Source organism: Antennarius striatus, chromosome 8, assembly GCF_040054535.1.
Source record: "Antennarius striatus isolate MH-2024 chromosome 8, ASM4005453v1, whole genome shotgun sequence".
Taxonomy (NCBI): Eukaryota; Metazoa; Chordata; class Actinopteri; order Lophiiformes; family Antennariidae; genus Antennarius; species Antennarius striatus.
This window is the reverse complement of record NC_090783.1, coordinates 23,082,581-23,102,817: the sequence shown is the minus strand read 5'-3', so window position 1 is coordinate 23,102,817 and position 20,237 is coordinate 23,082,581. Positions and strand designations below refer to the sequence as shown.

Below are 20,237 nucleotides of genomic sequence, written 5' to 3'. Positions count from 1 at the left end.
CAGTAGTAACCATCATCCGTTCTGCTTTCTTTTTTTACCTTCAGCATTGCCCTTCTTTGACAGATCACTGGAGAGATTCTTGTCCTGCCTTTCTCCACGCCAGTACGTCCTTGTGAATGGGAAATACCAAGATCTGGGGATCCCATACTGACCTGGAATAACAGTTATCAATTGATTGTTTTATTCCTGTTCACCAAACAACAACAAAAACAAGCTCATAATACTCTGCAATGTACATCACGTATATATTCTGACATAATGACATATGTAATACTCACCAGGAAACACTGCTTCGATGTACCAGGTCATTAGTCCATACAGGAAAGCATCAAACAGCATGAGGCATATAGAAGTGGTCAGATTATAGCTGTCCTCCTCAAGCGGACTGGCCAGCAGATTTGACCACTGGATGCCCACTCCTTGCTCCTCAAAAAGGGCGAAGTATTCACATCCAAAACCAAAAGCCACAGGAGACAGAAGACTCTGGAGAAAGATGGAGAACATAGAGATTAGCATAGCCAAATAAAATATGTCCAAACAAACAAACAAAAAATACCATAAACCATAAAATCTAATGACATAAATACGTTCCTGGACATGGTCATGCATAATAATTAAAATAACTGTGTGCATGTTATATATCTTCAACTCACCACTACAACTTTTATTCCAAAGCCGACATAATCTTGCCAGGCAACACACAGCACGTAAGGGAGGTAGAGCGTGAAGTATATAATCCCACCGCAGGCAGCTGCCAAGTTGGCACGAGAAAACAGGGTGCTGATGAGGAAACACTGCATGATGGTCACGATGCCGAAGGACCCTAAGAAAAGGAAAACCACTCCTGGGTCGCTGTAAGGCAGCAGGTTGCCCACCTGAGAAGGGAGGCAGAGAAAGAAAGAAAAAAATCAATGTTAAGTCGTTTCCAGATTGGAGCAGTATGATATCACTAGTTTTCCGCAATTACACGATGATTCTGGACAAGATTACGGAAAAAGAAATGGAGAAAGAAACTACCAAGTTCGTTTGTTTTCCACTATTATGTCACATTGCTGCAGAATGACAGAAAGCACAGCAGAGCAAATACTGTACGTGTTTGTGATCACACCGACCTTTAGTAACACCACCAACAAGCCAGCGCTGATCAGGAGTGGGATTAAACTGCTGATGAACCAGCTGAGCCATAGGATGCCGTTGTTAAGTCCCATGATCCTCATGGTCTCCTTCAGCCTCGCCTCCTTCTCGTACACCACACCTTTGATGATGATGGCGACTGAGTACATCCAAGCCAAGGTCATAAAGAGAGGCATCGAACGACTCATCACCCGCAGAAAACTGGAAAAAAAAACATTTTGAAGAGTTGATTAAATCCAGGTTAAAGTAGCTGCAATGAAAGATGCATTATTCCATTACTTTTCACTTACATGTCGTCAACGTAGCAGGGATAGGGCATCTGCTGGATGTAGACGCCTGTCTTTTCCTTGGTTCCAGTGACAGCTCTGATGATTCCGTGTTCAATGACATCTTGCAGGTAAGAAAATCCTCCCCAAATGTATCGAAGGTCTTCGAAGGGGTCTGCCCTAGGACCAGGGTCCCAATAGCTGCAATAATAAATAATAAAAATAATATTAAATAATAATAGAATAATAAATAAAAATAAACATAATATACAATAATAATTATTATATTAATGATAATAATAATAATAATAATAATAATAATAATGATAATAATAATAAACCAATAATTAAAAAATTAAAAATAAAATCAGTATACTTAATTGTATAAAAATGTACAAAGCATCTGAGATAAAATTGTGCTTGGATGGGGCCTCTCACCCGTCTTTGATCTTGTTAGTCCTCTCCACATTATCAATGTCCATACGGATCTTATAGTTGACTTTAGGAGGCAAATCAGTGCTGTTGTTGTGGGCGATGCCAGGAAATACGATTCCAGCCCAGAACTTCTGGTTGTTCAGAAGACCCATGGACTTATTGACCAGTCTCTCTTCATTAGCTACTGGCTCCAGCTTGTCCAGGTTTACACACTGAAAGAAAAGCGAATGGAGTCATGACAGATTTTTTTACGCTGACAGTTCTGTTGTTATGAGGTGTACACGAGGTTATTATAGAAGGAGGACACAAAAAATCATTCATCTTTACAAAGAGAAGTTGCTCTGAATTAGAACATCTAAACTATTTACATAAAATCCATTGACAAGAGTCTGGTAAAAGTGATAAAAGTGCTGACAGAAGCCTGAATATTCAATTTATCTCTCTATAACTGAGGAGATTTTTTTTGTTTCTTGCATTTTCTATATAATATATAGATATTATATTTTCTAATATAAATCACTGACATAAGTTTTTATTAGTTATGAACCAACAAACTCTATAACATGTTAAACAAACTTTGAATTGCTTAGCTGATTTTTTTGAAATCTCCTGCACCATGGTAATATTTGTGCACCATGGTAACCTAATTTTCTTCAAGTGGCTGTTCAAATTTTCAAATGATTGTCTATGCAACTTATTACATTTTTAGAAAAAATTACCATCACATTATCCACAGCAAAAAAAGAGGAATGAGGGGATTAAAAAACAGCACAAGATCACAAAATGGATTCAAACCTTAATTAAACTCATTAATTAAGTCAATAATCTTGATCATGAATCAAACCATAACTTAATTAGTTACTAAAATTGCCATAAGATGTATGATTATATATCAGAGATAGGCCACAAGGCGTGGTTTCAAACGAAGCATGATAATTAGGTTAAAGGCATTTCAAAATCGCGAATTTAATGGAGAATAAATACCTAAGAACATCTGTCAGGGGTTTATAGTTTGTTGTTTTTCACTAAGGCCTGGCCCTGGTTCACTGACCTGCTAGACAGACGTGCACAGCACTAAAATAATTCAATCTGACAACACAAATAGAATGAAGATTTGATTTGAAGCTTTCAAAGAGCCATGCTGGGAGTTAAATGTTGTTCAAGAAAAATAAAATCAACCTTTTGAATTATAGTGACCCATTTGTTCAAGCACTTAACCTATTTTCCAACAAAACTTTTTCTTTGCATCTTGTCCTGTCTGGAGGATATTAGATAACATCTATTTAAAAAACTGAAGAAACAAACAGAGAAGCCTTTGTTTCCAGATGCTCTAATAGCTGTAATCACAAGGCAGCAATATAATTTTGCACATCATGATAATATCATGTTCCTCCTCTTTCACATTTGTTCTTGCATTTTTGTTTTTTCAAGAGGATTGCTGATGCGTTCTCCACTAACCTCCATAAAGCGTGAGATGGTCTGTATTGCCTGATCCGTTTCGTTGAAGACGTCCCTCCAGGTATAGGCAGAACCTTTGGGTCTTCGGTCCTCTGACACCTTACTTAGGAAGTCTGAAATGTCTGACACACGCCACTCGGTCTCACTGAGTTGGGCATTTAAGAATGCAGCACTAGCGTTATTTTGGAGCAGCGTCTGCAAAAAAAGGAAGGTTTAACTTTGATGAGTCGATCTGGACCAGTAACGTATAAAACCTGAAATACTGAAGGGGATATAGACAAAAATAAAATGTTACACAACAGAATATACAGTATTAGCTTCAATAGCTGAACAATTAGATATTTGACCACTAGGTGGCAGTAGTTCTTACACATTTGACACAGAAAAGAGCTGCATTTTAATACTGTGCATTATTGATTAATTTCTGACCCAAATTTATAATCCCTTTAATATGAATATACATCTTTCTTTTTGTCTTTGATGAATTCTCTATTCTGGTTGTATATTTTTTTTAAATACAGTGTTTTCTGCAGCATAAGGTGCACCTAAAAGCCTTTGATTTTCACAAAAATCAACAGTGTGCCTTATAATCCAGTACGCCTTATTTGTGAAATAAATTTTGAAATAGGTCATTCACTGAAGGTGCGCCTTATAATCAGATGCACCTTATAATCCAGTGTGCGTTATATATAAAAAAGGTTTTAAATGGGTCGTTCATTGAAGGTGCGCCTTATAGTCCAGTGCACCTTATAGTGCAGAAAATACTATACTCACAACTTGGACCAATCCTGAAGTGAGTGTGCGTATTGTCAGTGCATCTTCACTCACCCTCACTAAGTCCATTTCCTCGCTGTTCTCCATGAAGTTCCAGATTTTAGGTCTCATCTCCTCCCACATCCCACCGAGGTCCCTCAGCAGGCCGAGCTCCTGGAACGTCTTATTAACCTGCAAAGAGTGGAAACACAGAGTGTTATTTCACATGGCTAATTAATGATTAGAATGATGATAATGAAAGGAGACTTAAAGGAGGGTTAGATGCTGCACCTCATGGATGATTCTTTGTGTTGCTGGAGTGTCTGGGGTGTACAGGATCTTCCCCATGAGCAGAGGCTTCAGAGCTCTCCAGATCATCCTGGAGATGGGGCTGGACTCCAGGTTCCGCATCATGTTGTTACAATAGGGAGCTAAGGAATACACACATTCTGAATCTGTCTACTCTGATGATAGACTGGTAATACTTCTTTTTAAAATGCTGTTAGTAGATTCGGACACTTACTGGAGGTATTATCATAAGAGGAGAGAGGTTCACCGTCACTGTCGTTGCCATGGTTTCCAAACAGGGCTTTGTAGTTATTGTCTTCATACCAGTTGAGCGACTTGATTTTGAGGCCACCTCCCTCGGGGTGTCCGCAGACGATCCGTGACACAGCCTGGTACATCTGGTTCGGGGAGCCCGTTGCGTTTGCTGTTAGATACAGAATCTCCTTTCTCATATCCTTCCAACTATTCATACTGGAAAGCTAGAGGAAGGAGGACACACTTGTTAGCTTCTGGCTGTAACAACTTCATTTATTTAAAGCATTTAATCCATGAATAATAACAACAACAAAATGAACGGTTGAAAAAACACATTTCTGAACAGATATTTGTGTATTTCTTGACTTTGTTGGCCACAATAAACGCTTATAATAAGTCATTGTGAGATATGTGACTGATGGTGTACTCAACGACGTAGAAAGTCTGTAAAAAAAGTAATTTGGTCTAGAGATTTTATTTTTAGTCAAATTTAATAAAATTCATTTCAAACAATTCTCCTCTGTCTCTCTTCTGTTTGACTTTGGTGAATGTAGATCTTAGTGACCAATTGAATTATTGATACGTGAGCTGTAGTCTCACATATGTCACATTCCGATGCTTACAATCAATACATGACAACAATATGTACTCTACATACAGCATATAATCTGTCATTAAAGCAGCAGATAACATGACCCCCCCCCCCCCCCATGTGTGTCCTTGTGTGACACTGCAGGTTTTGAAGATATTAAAGGTTATCACCCGTGCTATGGGAAGTATTTTAGACACGGATGTCAAGTGTTGCACTGCAGGGTGGAGACATCCAGCTCTTAACTGTCTGCATGACAAAGATAAATTTAACTGCTGCTCTCAGCCCTATCTCTTACATCACAGTGGCAATGACGTGTAAATATTTGACTTGTTTTGTTTCTGTGGAGATGAAAAGTCAGACCCGAAGTAATGGTTTTGTTTATGTCAGCATAACATGAAATACAGTGTATATATGTACAGCACTATAAGGCTCACCTAAAAACTTTTAATTTTCTCAAAAACTGACAGTGCGCCTTATAATCCAGTTCATCTATTTATGGAAAAAAGTTTTTTAAATAGGCCATTCACTGAAGGTGTACCTTAAAATCAGATGCACCTTATAATCTTGTGCACCTTAGATATGAATAAGGTTTAAAACAGGCCATTGATTGAAAGTGCGCCTTATAGTGTTGAAAATACTGTACTGCATTTAAGTTGCATTTACTGGTGTTAATCATGGCAGTGCAATATTTACTTTTATTTTTGTAACACGGATATACCTGTGCTGTTTTTCCGCCACTAGCAACAGCTGATTATTGTTGGAATGTCAGAAATAAAAATTATAAGTATTCTTGGAAGTATTTTTGTTTTGCTGGCGGAGCAAACTGCCACTATTTAAAGTCTTCAGAAAAGTAAATAATGACGGGGAAAAACAACTCAGTGCTAAACAAAAATGCAAATTATAATGATGTTTTCCTGATGTTCAGGGATTTATTTTCCTACATTTTCCTCCAAACAACAGTATTTAATTTGTCTTGTGACATTTAACTTTGTGGAACATTGCTTGATATCAAAACAAAACAAAAAAAAACTAACTGAACAATGGGACTCTGTTATATCCCTCTGGATTCCAGACAAACTGTCCTGGATAATCTGTGAATGTCGACTGTTAAAGTCTGAGTTACCAAAGCCTGGAAGGAACAGAGGAGTTCAGTTTGGTGCACATAGAGGTTACTGCAGGTCAAGAAACACGTCGCCACAAGTTCCCAGTTAATGTTACCAAACCAGTCATCGGCTCACACAATTATGACAGGAGGGGCTTTATGGTTCTCATGCAAGCATATTGAACAAAAGGGAGGATGAAGAGGATGGCTTTTGTTTGTACTGAGAAGCTAAAAAGCAAGAAAGAAGAAACAAAAAAGAATAAAGAAAGAAGTGGAAGGTGTGAGAGCTGAGGGAGGTTACGATCGGTCGTTCTTAACAAGCAAACATTCACAGGCTTCACCAGCAGAACCAGATCAAAAACTAATGAGTACACACACACACACACACACACGGGAAGCATAATGAGGGTCCTGACACATTCTTAAAGGTGTGTGTTGCTCAGGGCCAGGAGAAATAATTTTCCCTTGTTGAAGGTGCATTCATGTGACTGAATAAATGAATCATTTCCCTCAAGCAATGATGACTGTGTTAACTTGTGTGTCTAGGTGGAAACACAACCTTATAAACATTCACACTCAAACACAAATCCACAGACAAGACAGGAAGCACAGCAGAGCTGCACCAGAGTAACCTGGAGAGCAGCACAGCCTGTATGAGGTTACTGAAGTTCAACTAACCCGGACCAATACGCAGCAATTTAGAACAGAGCAGCACAGTGTGTGAAACTGAATTTTAACTGCATCTAAATTGAGCAGTGACCTGAATGTTTCCAGCCCCTGCTAAACATAGCTCAAATTAGATATATACAAGTAAACTGATAAGGAACATTCATTAGTAGTATTACTATAATGTGAATACTGCATATAAAATAACTAATAATTAAAACCTTATTTTGGTCAAGATAAAAGTAAATTCTCATATATATATATAAATTCTCTCTAAAAATCTAGAGATCATCTTATGTGTGTGATAAAATAATAATAATAATAATTATTATTATTATTATTATATTATGGTAATTATTAATAATATAAATATTAATGATAATAGTAATACTATTTCTAATGATAATAATAATAATAACACATAACAAGATGCTTTTCTCTTGATTCTTACAGATGCACATGCTCTGAGATTAAAAATAATTGGCTTTCAGGCACTGTAGGATTTCATTAAGGTCTTTGTTCTTGAGGGATTAATTATTGCACTGCCTTATGGGATTTCTAAAGGAGCAGTCAGTGTGGGACTGTTTCTCATTGGCCAATGCCTGCCTTGTCTAGGAAGTATTGAAAATGATTCAGAACTATGCTGGTTACTTAAAACCAGGTGATTTTATTCAGTGGTGAAGTTGAAAGGTTTTAATGCTCAATACAGGCTTAACATGCAACTGTAACATTACCAATAATTCCATAAGATTCACTTGCAGAAGGATTATTTTCACAATGTCGTCAAACACAGAACGATTTTCTCTGTTAAATTTGTATACTGTCTTTTATCCTCCTTTTCCTTTAGTCGCTCATCCCAAGCACCAGCTTTGCCTTTTGCACTTCCCACACTCCCTGTGAAATCAGTCTGTTTGCACTTATGTGTTAATACTGTAAGAACTGCTATGACAAAACTGCCCTGACCTTGCGCTATCACTGCATGTGAACATAGTGTTCAGTAAAATTAAAGAGAAAACTGATTCTTTGTAAAAATCGATCTTATTCACAAATATTACTGCATAAAGCTGCCCTTTGGAAACAAATACTTCAGCAATGTTTGTATCTCTTGTTGCCTCTCAGTGTGTGTGTGTGTGTGTGTGTGTGTGTGTGTGTGTGTGTGTGTGCAGTTTATCTACCTCGACAGCAAGAGCTCCAAGGTTCTCCAGAAGATAGTCGGTTGCAGCTGCGACTTCCTGAACCACTTTTGGGTCGGACCTCACGTCCTTCTGTTCATAAGAAAGGGGATAATGACAATGTTGTAGAAATTGAAAATGTAGTATATGATGAAACTAAACTGCTGTGCATGGCAGAGCAACTAACTACTTAAAATATTCAATTTAGTTATAATTTTGGAAGAATATACAATATGTAATTTCACACAACCAATGATTTTTTTTATTGATGGACAGATAAACTATATTCAATTTAAATTGTAAGCTAGGGGGGGAAAATGTCATTAAATAACAATTACATGAATGAAAACTATGTTTACACAAATGCCAGTGTCTAATTTTTAATACTTTAATGTTAAATAACTTCTGATTTTTAATGAAAAGTTTCATTTTCTATACATTTAAAGGATAACATTTCTTAACAGTTTTTTAGTTTTCCTTTCCATTTTTTCCCCACTTGCAATTCATAATACAGCATAACAGAACGGCTCTGGGGCAGATAAAGATGGAGGGGGTGAAAGTTGTGGTTAAGCAGAAACAGGAGGGCAAATATTGGAGTCAGAGGTGAAGGAAAGGGGAGCCTAGAAATAACAAGTCAGCCTTTGACCCACTACGCTCCTGTCAGTCAAACTTATGGTGTGTGTGTGTGTGTGTGTGTGTGTGTGTGTGTGTGTGTGTGTGTGTGTGTGTGTGTGTGTGTGTGTGTGTGTGTGTGTGTGTGTGTGTGTGTGTTTTCATCCTTTAAACTCAGCTGTCACATGCTGGAATTTCCAGTAGCACGTGTCTCTGAGGACAGAACAGCTCTCTAGGAACAAAAAGTGTTCCCGTAGCTCTCGCTCTCTCTGTGTTCTTTTCTTTTTACCCCTCTATCCCTCTCACACATGAATTCACCCACATACAGAACGATATTCGATGAAAGTGAATCATGTTTTGCTCTCCTATGTTTGGTAATTCTGTAAAAATTCTGGGGTCTCTCTGCTCTTGCATCAAAGTTTAAAAAAAAAGAAGGGAGGATGAAGTCCACAGAGAGCCACTCAGCAGTTTGATGTCATTTTTACTGACACACTCTTCCTGTTTTTTGTCTGTTTCTCCTCAAGATGACCACCAAGTCACACCATGTTTGTTTTTCGCACTTGTATTAGCAAATGCTTCACACTGTGACTCACACGTTAGACAAAAGGTTTTAGGGGAAGGGGTCTGGCTGTCCAGGAAGATAAAGATGTGACAGTGAAAAAGTACAGGAGAAGTGAGAATGAGAGGACTGAAATTAGATTAACCGAAAAGGAGAAGTGCATGTTGGTGCTACACAAACATTGATTCCACCCATCACATAAATTTAGCGTCAGGGTCAATAGCGACTGTACACTTCTTACTGTCACGCTGTGGTGACAGAGCTACCCACTGCGCCGCCTTGCCGTCCCCGCTGGTATTTTATATATGATAAATAGCTCGTAAATATTTCTGCTCGTAGGCTGACAAACCTGTCGTTCAGTTCTTTGTTTTTTTTTAATTCTAATTTTTGAATCTACACTCTTTATAAAACTATACAACTCCTTGATCTAAACCAACTCACCCGGATTGGTTTCAGGAAATCCAGGTTGGACAGGAAGTGATTTTGTGCCTTGTCTAACCAATCTCTGGATGATTCGCAGATGATCGCTCGAGTCAGGAGGGACACGTTTCTGTCAGCGATGTGAACAAACTCCTCCAGAGGTGTGGTGTTACAGAGATCTCTGAGGTGGAAGCCAAAACCTTTAGTTAGCACCTGGGAAGAGAAAACAGGACAAAAGCAGTTCAGAAAAATGTAAAAGTGTGGTGAGTATGAAGTTAAAGTTTTGCTGATTCGGGGAAGAAGCAGCAACTTTACTGAGTTTGCAGAAAATAGCAGTTTGTAGTTACAAGAAGAACCAAATGTGTCAAATAAAGGGAGGAATAGAAGCTGGTCATCCTGGGAAAAGATCAATCACAATATAAGAGGGAAGGCAAATTATATGTTTTTCTAATGTTATGTTATTATTTGCCAAGTTCAGCTCGACATGGTTGTTAAAAGCTGCCGAGTTAACACCCACAGACACAGTAATTTTTTTCATTGGAATACACATCCGTGCTGACAGCAGCTTCCCGATCGTCTCACAGAAAAGTCAAATGATTTTTTCCTCCTTGGGGGGATTTTTTATGTTTGGTTTGTTTTGCACTCGTTGCTACAAAATTGCATCAAAACGCCAGACTAAAATGACTGTCCATCAAATCAACACAATAATAATAATGAGCTTCTCTTTTAATTGTCAGGACTCTCTTTCATTAATGTTTTTTTTTAATTATCTTCCTGGAATTAGTATCAGTCATCTTCACTGATCAATAGATTGCAAGATAGAATGTAATCAGACGGTGTAACCTGCAGACAGGATGATAATGATTTATTGGGTGAATCTGGGTGAGGGAGTTGGTCAAGTTTGGTATCGGGTTGTATGTGAGTACACAAAGCAACAATGAGGGTAATAAGAAAAAGAGTCCGAGTTTGTTTTTTGTGAACAAAATGAAAACAAGGAGATATTGAACAAACTCTATAACCATATACCCCACACACTTTGGTGTGGGTGCTGGGTATTAAGAGCTTAGCTGGTCTGCAGCAGATATTGACTAGCCAAGGTCACTGGATTTAAGCATAAGCACTGACTGTAGCCGGGGAGGTGTAATTACCTTATGTGTGAAAAGGCCTGCATCAAAAATTCACAAATAAAACTCATGCAGAATTGTCTGCTTTGCTGCTGAGGAAACGTGAGAAGCTGACAGAGATGAAGAACCACAGTATGACAAATAAAAATGAGGTGTGCTACCTTTTCAAGATTGACATCTGCCTCTACAATCTGCTTCAGCGCGTGTCGAGGAAGTGAAGCATTGTGGTGCAGGAAGTGGGAAAGGGTCTCGTTGTCTCGTAAAAAGTCTTTCAGCTTGAAACCTGGAATAAAAAACACAATGAACCATTAAGTCAGCCTTCTTTTGTGACACAAACACAACATTAAATGTTTATTTATTGTTGCATCCTGATAGCAGTTGTGTTGTTATACACTGATATCCAATTCATCGACACCATCAGGGTGAGCTGTGAACTCAAACAGGGAAACAAGTCTCAAATACACATTCCTGTGAAGTGAATGTAGAAAGATCTCCTAAATATTCTGACAGATTCAGAACATAACGTTCCAGAGTAAAAGTGTCTTAATGATCCACAAATTGTGCAAATTTGTGGAAAATCCAGCAACCCCCCCATGATTTAATACGTACTGAGAGCCATATTGTGTAATATTTGAGTAATTGGTGGAAAACTGACATCGTAAAAGCACACCTATTTACGCGACTGATTTGAAGCTAAATCCACAAACACACACACACACACACACACGTTTCAAGAAATTATACATTTAAACTTCACTTGAACATTTTTTAGTTCTATCCAAGATTTACAAGATGCATACGTTTGGAAAAATGATAAATAATTGTTGCTGCGCTCTGTTCCCACCCACAAACAGGAAACAATTTACATCAACTTCCCTTGGGAGGAAGTGAAAGAGTACAGAACATTAGTTTGTGTGTGTGGGGGGGGGGACTGTCTGGTTGTTTTACCGCGAAGGCAGTGCATCAGGACCACAATTTAAGTTTAAAGTTTGTTTGTTTCACATACATCTGCACCATTACTGCTGTGTGTGTGTGTGTGTGTGTGTGTGTGTGTGTGTGTGTGTGTGTGTGTGTGTGTGTGTGTGTGTGTGTGTGTGTGTGTGTGTGTGTGTATGATGAGTACATATGCACATATGTAACACTAACTCTCAGAGGTGAACAACCAGGGAGCATTAATGAGGTTTAATCAGTGTCCCATCAGGAAGTCAGATCTCCCATGGTGCATTGCACTCACAGGCCCATGAGGACAGACCAGACTGTCTGACTGTGGCTCAGGGGGGACAGCAAAGCAATGCATCACCAGCTTATCCTAGAGCAAGACACTGAACCCCATTTTGCTGGTTTATTCAGTCCCAGTAAATTTATTTTATATGATAACATTAGATATTAGTGTCTTAGTGTTTGTACTTTGTCTTAAGCATAATAGAGGATTTGTTTTTGTGACCTCTTTTAAACCACATAGGCCATTATCTTTTTTGAAAAGTTTATCTATTCATACCTCAGACCTGGTTTCATAGACACGACGTGTTTGTGTTGACTCTGATAATAATTTTATTTTTTTTAAAAAGGCACCACTGTTGGATTTTCAAAAAGACCAGGTTGAGAAAACATCAAACCTTTGAGTCAATAAAGTCTTTCAATGCTTTCACACTGATAAAAAAAATAATGTGAAAAAGGCTAAAACTGCGAACGGTTTTCGTCTATCATACAAACCTTTGTTTCAGTTTGCATTTGTGAATAAAGGTAGAATAAAGGTCTCCTATTAAGCTCAACATAAACAATCAAACCACATTCAATGTATACTTTCAATATTACAAAAATGTTTCTAATGTAAATGTGATTATTCCTCGAATGTTTTCGATCCACAAAATGTCCATCTTTAATTCAAATTATCTGCCATAACAGAATTGTTGCGTTTATGAATTTATCCTATGGGAACAGACACCCCCCCCCCACACACACACACACACACCATTATCAGGGTAAATCTCCATGCTGACCCCACTAGTACATTGAATTATTAAGTGACACGTGAGGGGGCCAGACTGGTAGCTAGTTGATTCATGCTGTTATCATCATCACACTTCACAAACAGTCGCCTCTGCTTCTCCACACTTCACACGTGACTGCACCCAAACCACATTCATGAATCCCCTCACATGGATTAATGTAGAGAAGAAGGAGAGATTGAGCACCATCAGACAGCTGACATTAAAAAAAAAATATAGTAATGAAGTTCATCATAATAAAGAGGGCCAAATTAAAAAAAGAAAAGAAAAATCAATGCATAATCCTGATACTATTGAATCCAGTAGGAATGAAATGGCTCACAGATAGTAGACGAGATGGCGATATAACAGATGCCCTGTTATCATTATGGACCAGAGAGACCAGAGAGACATATACAAAAGGCTGTGGAATTCAAAAATAAACAGGATATGTGCTCTTTCCTCTGCTCTGATTTGTAATCTCCAGGTCGTGCAATCCTTGGTAGAACTACTGTATAATGTTTTATGCCTCTGGCTTTGCAAAGCAAAGAAAGCCCACTAGATTATAAGATTATAAATTACCCACCAAGAATATACAAATAGAAAGGCATAAATAGGCATAGGAATAAAAAGGCATAAATAATGAAAATAAATTAATGAAATAAATAAAAGGATGTGTTTTTCAGCTCCATCACGAAAATTGACTTGATTGTGATGGTGACTCCAATAGTGCTATATTTAAGAAAAATAATCAATGCACAGGTAAAACTGGCAGCAGAGCAGCTTGAACGTATTACATTTTTTGACATGGTTTTCAGTACATGCATTGATCGTGTGGTAACTGTCGTGATAGTGCACATTTTTCTGTTTTTCCTGCCTTGAAAGACCACCTCTGGTACATTACAACAGAGTACTGCACCCCACCCCCCACTGGCCTCTTGAAGCTGCCCCGCCACGGCTGGCAGGGAGTGATAAAGATACAAACCTGGTTTGACTTCCACTGCATCAGCTGCTATGCTGTAAAAAGTGACCTCAGTGAGCCGCTTTATCTAGTTCAAACATGCTGATATCCAATTTTCGTTAACCTTATTGATCCTCGGTGATCTGCTTGATTTACTTTGCACTTTGTACAGTGGAAATGAGAAGCATCGGTTAAACAACTGAACTATTTTTCAGATTAAAAAAACTATCACTTTGTTTTTCCAATTGAATAAAGATAATTCATGATATCTCAACTTTCTTGCTATTTTGAAAGATGTAATTTCATGAAGTTCAATGTTTCGTGAGACAAAAGGTCAGAAGTATTAACACTAATGTATGAATAAACTGTATGTCTGCATTCATCTGTTTACCACATCGAAATTGCGAATGGCTGAAGTAAGCAGAACATTAAGGGTGTGTTCTTACCAGCAGTGTTCTTCTGCAGCTTCCTGAGGGCGTTCAGCAGCTCCCTGTATCCCTCGTAGCTCTTATCATTCTGGGTGTAGAGCAGGATCTTCTTGGCATCAGTGAACAGACGGGAGATTCTGGTGAAAAAAATTGCAAGGAGACCAAAATTACATCCACTTCATTTCATTCATCCCTCAAGAATTCAACACCTGAGACATCTTCTGCTCAGTTCTACTGTGTTCATCAAATGTATAAGACAAACTAAGCAAAAGTCTACACAACAGTAGTGCATCGACTTTTTAATTCTGAATTAGTAAAAAATGTCCGTGTTACTCACATAGAATCGTTGAAGTTTCCCACCACCCCAGGACTCTCTCCAGGGGTGGGATTACGAAAGCAAGGGTTGTTGGCATTGCAGATGATGCCTTGTACCCAAGGAAGGGTACCCGCTGAGGGCATGGCCTTGTTAGGAAAATGGCCTGATAGAGGGGGAAAAAAGGGGGGGGGGGACAAGCATGTGATTTTTATTCTTAGTGAAATCTGAAATTGAATATCAGAAAAAGGGTAAATCAGCACTAAAGAAAGAACTAGAAAGAATCAGCAGCAAGTCTGTGAGATGAATACTCTAATTTTATTGTTGCATTAGAAAACGCACACACACACACACACACACACACACACACACACACACACACACACACACACACACACACACACACACACACACACACACACACACACACTGCCATTATCTTTATGGTTGTTTGCAATCTTATCAATTAAATTTACAGCTACTGGCTGTCGTTTACTGAAGTTAAGATATTCTACTGAAAAGATAACCAAGGATTAGGGCATCTATTGAATTCACTGGGTGAAACAGTTTAGTACTGGTATGCTTCATGTACAGGTAGGTGGAGGTAACATGTCAAATTTGACAAAATATGGCTTACTTATGACTGTGGAAATTATATGTGCAGAATGGAGAAACGAATCTGGTTGAATTCTCAAAATACATCAACAATAATAGGATTTCAATAAATATCTCTGATGCAGTTGGTTATTTTCTCATGTTTTCGCCCGGGTGACTAATCCTACCAAGCTGTGAAACCTTTTCTACTAAAAAAATAAAATAAAATCATTTCACTTTTCCAAGAGCCCAACATCCTGACACATGTTCACGCAGCGCATACAAAACAAATATTGACAAATTCAACTCATCAGTATGGGAAAATAACATGAAGGCCTTCGAAAAGTAAAATGTTGATCGTCCAAAGAAGGAGAATTCAAAGTAAAAATACACTAGCAGTTGCCAGTAGAATTTCAAGAAATATCTGAGGTAAAAACAAAATATTAATTTATTAAAATATCAAATTTTAGCTTAAAAAGGCACCGAGGACTTAGATATGTGTTGCATTGAAGTATGTGACTCCAAGCTGTTTATGCAATCATGCATTTTTGTTGCACTTTGTGTAGAAATTGAGATAAATGACATACTTCATTCTCAAAAACACTTTTGTCAAATTACTGCCATTTCCATGTTTGCTTACATTCATGTTGCTCATAGGGTGGATAATGTATTCGGACAGAGATCAAGATGAAAAAGATGAAAAGGGGCCAGATGATCTCAATCACCAACTGGATCTAAGGAAGGAAGACAAAAAAAAAGGATGATGACAGAAGTTAAACATGCAAATGGAATCAAGTTTACACAACTGGGATATGAAAAATTCATGACACAAAGTCAACCGATCAGTTGTCCTAAAACTCTTTCTTTCTTTCCTTTGAGCTTTACAGATTTTGGGTATTTAAGTTCAACAAAAAAAAGTGTGTGTCTGTAGTGCTGGTGGGGGGTTACATGTAATCCCAAAATGGGTTAATGAGAGACGTCTGCGGGGTTTAGAGGACTGAGTTTGTCCATCTGTTCCATATGCACCCCTCTACTTTATCTGTCTGTGAGCCAGGCTTCATCAAAATGACAGACATGCCCTCCACTGTATTTCTTTATTGAAAAAGAATGTACTGATTGTCAAGCAGGCTTGGCTGCTTTACTGGGGAGAAATGTCCATTTGATGCTCAAATGGCCTAATTGTGTGCAAATGAGTCTATTCAAGTAGAGAGAATCATTATGCTCCTGCATGGAACTGAATTTTATTTGCATAACTTGGAGTGCGTGGGACTCAACAAGCACATGATAGGGAACTGGACACTGGACCTCACATGAAAATGTGTCATCACGTCTCTGACTGATTCACAATATCTCTAAACTATAATGTTAACACGGCATAGAGGACAAATGCATCATTTCCATTACATTTGGGCTTCAAAATTGACAAGCATATAAATATAAATATAAATATAAACGTCTTTAAGAAACTTTCTTGAAGGACTGATTTAAACAGCTTTGGATAACCATGACCTGGATAACTGATAACCTACACAAACTGAACAAATTCTTTACTCAAGTGTACTGTGGTGTCTTCCTATGAGTCAATATATTTGAACAGGTCCTACTTACCGTCTGCCTCCGTCTGTAGGTGAAGTTCTTCCAAAGCAGTAAACCCAGTTGAGTAGAGACTGCCATACTGACGTCTGACCGACCTCACTGAGCACGCTCCAGCTCCTCACTGCGAAGCCAAAGAGACAAGCAGGAATCAGCCATTGTGATCTTGTCATGATAATTAGGTCTAATTAGGATTTGCAGCCAATAACACTTTAATCAATGTAAAAAAGGCTACAGATAAAATACAATCAGAAAAGTGTCCCTTAACAGCCCATCTTTGTTGGCATAAAAGATTAACTTTTTACATAAAGTCTGTAAATCCTGCCCAGAATTATACAAAACAGCGATTCCACAACCAAACCTTAGTAACTGTAAAAGTATCAGACGTCCAGTTGATCGGGCCACAAAAAAACAATGAATGTTTAGAAGCAAATGCAGTAACTTCCCATAAAGAGCAAGAAAAATTCACCTATTTGAAAAAAATGTTTTGCTCTGAAGTGCAGACCTGACAGAAGTCCAGCAACAGTCAACAAATGAAGTTAACTAATGACTGAGGAAGGCTGCTCATCACTGCTGGTTTTGGGTCCGTCTGATGCGTTTGTTCAAAGGTGAAGTTACAGTTAAGCTGGGAGTAACGAGTGGGTGTGAGCGTTTTAGATGTGGAGAAAGCCGTTGGGAACCTCTTCATCATTACAATAAGAAATAGGGAAAAAGAGCTGATGACTGTTGACCACACAGAGGTGTTCTCCATATATTTCCACTGTGAGACACTTGGGCCTTGTTCAGACTAGTCGCCTATATCCGATTTTTCGCCCATCCAGATAATAATTTAACTTCATAATAATTAAACTTCACTGTCAGATAATGCCTTCCAGCTTAAGTCACTAGGTTAGTATTGTTAGTATGTTAGTATTTTACTTTTACATTAACTCAGTGGTGTAGCACAGATTTTCCACTTACACACACACACACACACACACACACACACACACACACACACACTCACACTGTTGAGTGGACTGAGAAAATCTATTGGAATGTATGAAATGTTGCAATAAAGAACAACATGAACTTCAGCATCAAAAATCGACATAATGACCCAGGTACAGGACCTCCTTGCATCCCTAGATCTGCATGCAGCAGTCAGAATATTCAGCAGTTGAGCTGACTGTATGTGAGACACACCAACAAAACAAACAGATATCTGCCAACAACTAAAGCAATCATCTGACTGAACAAATAAAAACCACGTAACAACACAGAACACCTCGGAACATCCACACTAAAACATGCATATGTATTTTGATGCAAAATTATGATAATACAATCTGCAGATATGTATGCTTCCATCACGTTTGGAACTTACTGCATTGTTTTTCTCCCTTATTTTCACACATTTGGATTCAAATTTTGTATCTCCTCTAAATTAATAACCACCAATTAAAAAACATCTTAATGGATTGTGCGCATGTGATTTCAAATTTAAATTTTAACTCTTCCCTCACAGTTTCATTTGAAGATTGGTATCTTGCGCCCGCGCACACACACACACAACATTATATATATATATATATATATATATATATATATATATATATATATATATATATATATATATATATATATATATATGTGTGTGTGTGTGTGTGTATTACAGGACCAGATGTTAATCTCTTACGTCATCTGGGTTCTGCTTGCGTTTTCTATACTCATCAAAACCGAGGATCCTGAGTCGTTTTTAGTTCAAGCCCGATGCATTGTGAGAATCTTGATCACCACTGTTATGAAAATGCAGGGAAAAGGGATTGAATGAGGGTTTCAAATGGTGCAGAAGCAGGGCGCCTCTGCTGGTACAAACAAAAATCTCCATTATTGTACTTGTTTACCATCAATCATCGCTCACGTGTTATATCACATTCATACAGGACTCCCCCCTCCCTCAACTCATCTTAATTAATTTATTCTTATTTATTTCACTGATCATTTCCAATGGAAAACAAAGAAAAAACGAGATCGAGTTTACATTTCTGCTCGGAAAAAGATGCGCTATTTTAGATCGTCGATGCTCTTATCATTTCTGCTTCTTCAAAACCTCAAAGGCAAAAAAGGATGAACGGATGACTTCAGCTTTGTACTATAACTGCAGTAACATTTCATTATCCCGATATTTGAGTATAAAAAAAACGAATTTCATTCAAAACACTTGCCATTTTCATAAAATATGTTTTTTTTTCCCCCACTGCGGCTAAATGACAGCATTTATGACATCGTGTTAAAACGAGTGATCTGTTCAGTGGTTGATGCTATTATGTGTCATTGTTCTTCTGAAGCCAGGTTACTTTCGGTCATTGTTTGGAGACGCTTAGTTAAGTTAGACAAAATGACGCTCCACTCAAATAATGGGCTTCCGGCACTCCGCTGCAACAAAAGTGCTTCATCATAACTCTGGCTAGACATCCCATTTAATAACCTTTAATACGGTTATATCTGATATTTTTTAAACAGTGTTAACACTAAAATGTTATTTTTCATTCAAATTGCAAACAGTGATGGTTTTTCTGGAGAGAGGGGAAAAAGTGCACTTTTATTTTGAAGTACGTAACCGGAAGCTTTCCGCTTACTGCGTGGAATCTGCTCTGAGTCACAGAAGAGGATACTTACAGGATAAAAACAGTAAAATAAATAAATAAATAAAAACCGCAGAGTCAGCGCTTATGATTAACAACAACAACACTTTTAACAAAACAATGTCATCCCAGTCAATTGCAATTTTGTCGAATTTTTAAAGATATAAGAAAAAAAAATGGAAAAACTCGGTACATAATTATCAGGCAGCAATTAATTTATCTGGCAGCAAGTAATTGCAGATGAATAGTTAGCTTTTTTTTTTTTTACTTTAAACACAGTGACACACATCTCGTTGTTGCTCTAACAAAGGAACTCACAAATTCCCTCAAACTCCTCCGCAAAATGACTTCAAACTCACCTATCCTCAACTTTGTGAATATCCACTGTTTCTCTTCTCATAAAGCGGATTCCTTTCTCCCCATCAAGTAAAAGAAGGATAAATGAACAGTACTCCTTTGCGTTCCTTGGTTTCTCTGACCCTCAGTGTCTCTGACAAAACAGTTTTTTTCTCCTCAGCAGCGTTTTATAGCGCTGCTCGATGCGGAGCAGAGCGGAGGAGACCAGAAGCAGAGGTAACTATCGGTCACGGGCTGACGCTGCTCCCATATAAGGCAAGCACGTGCGGAGCCAAAACATCACTTAAAGGGCCAGACACACAACGCCGACTCCCAAAGCGCTAATCTTCTTCTTCTCCTTTCAGCTTTTCCCTTCAGGGGTCGCCACAGCGAATCCGTTGCCTCCATCTAACCCTGTCTTCTGCATCCTCTTCTCTCACACCAACTACCTTCACGTCCTCTTTCACTACATCCATAAACCTCCTCTTTGGTCTCCCTCTAGGCCTCCTGCCTGCCTCCTATCCAACCTGGTCACTCCCAAAGAGAACCTGAGCATCTTCA

The 20,237-nt window shown here is 38.2% G+C and overlaps 1 protein-coding gene across 3 annotated transcripts in view; it reads right to left on the bottom strand.

Moving 5' to 3' along the window:
* LOC137599838 (phospholipid-transporting ATPase ABCA1-like) overlaps positions 1-19,851 on the bottom strand; it is a 30,987-nt gene extending 11,136 nt beyond the window's left edge. For all 3 annotated transcript variants that reach the window (XM_068321025.1, XM_068321026.1, XM_068321027.1), the window contains exons 1-18: positions 19,700-19,851; positions 16,729-16,837; positions 15,761-15,854; positions 14,551-14,692; positions 14,232-14,350; positions 10,998-11,119; positions 9,734-9,925; positions 8,125-8,214; positions 4,570-4,813; positions 4,338-4,477; positions 4,122-4,238; positions 3,294-3,488; positions 1,839-2,047; positions 1,425-1,601; positions 1,113-1,335; positions 654-875; positions 279-483; positions 39-152 (exon numbers count right to left, since the gene is read on the bottom strand). In XM_068321025.1, the coding sequence (XP_068177126.1) occupies positions 39-152; positions 279-483; positions 654-875; positions 1,113-1,335; positions 1,425-1,601; positions 1,839-2,047; positions 3,294-3,488; positions 4,122-4,238; positions 4,338-4,477; positions 4,570-4,813; positions 8,125-8,214; positions 9,734-9,925; positions 10,998-11,119; positions 14,232-14,350; positions 14,551-14,692; positions 15,761-15,854; positions 16,729-16,794 (2,671 nt within the window). In that variant the 5' untranslated portion in view covers positions 16,795-16,837; positions 19,700-19,851. The remainder of the gene's footprint in view (positions 1-38; positions 153-278; positions 484-653; positions 876-1,112; positions 1,336-1,424; positions 1,602-1,838; positions 2,048-3,293; positions 3,489-4,121; positions 4,239-4,337; positions 4,478-4,569; positions 4,814-8,124; positions 8,215-9,733; positions 9,926-10,997; positions 11,120-14,231; positions 14,351-14,550; positions 14,693-15,760; positions 15,855-16,728; positions 16,838-19,699) is intronic.
* Between the last annotated feature and the right edge of the window lie 386 nt (positions 19,852-20,237).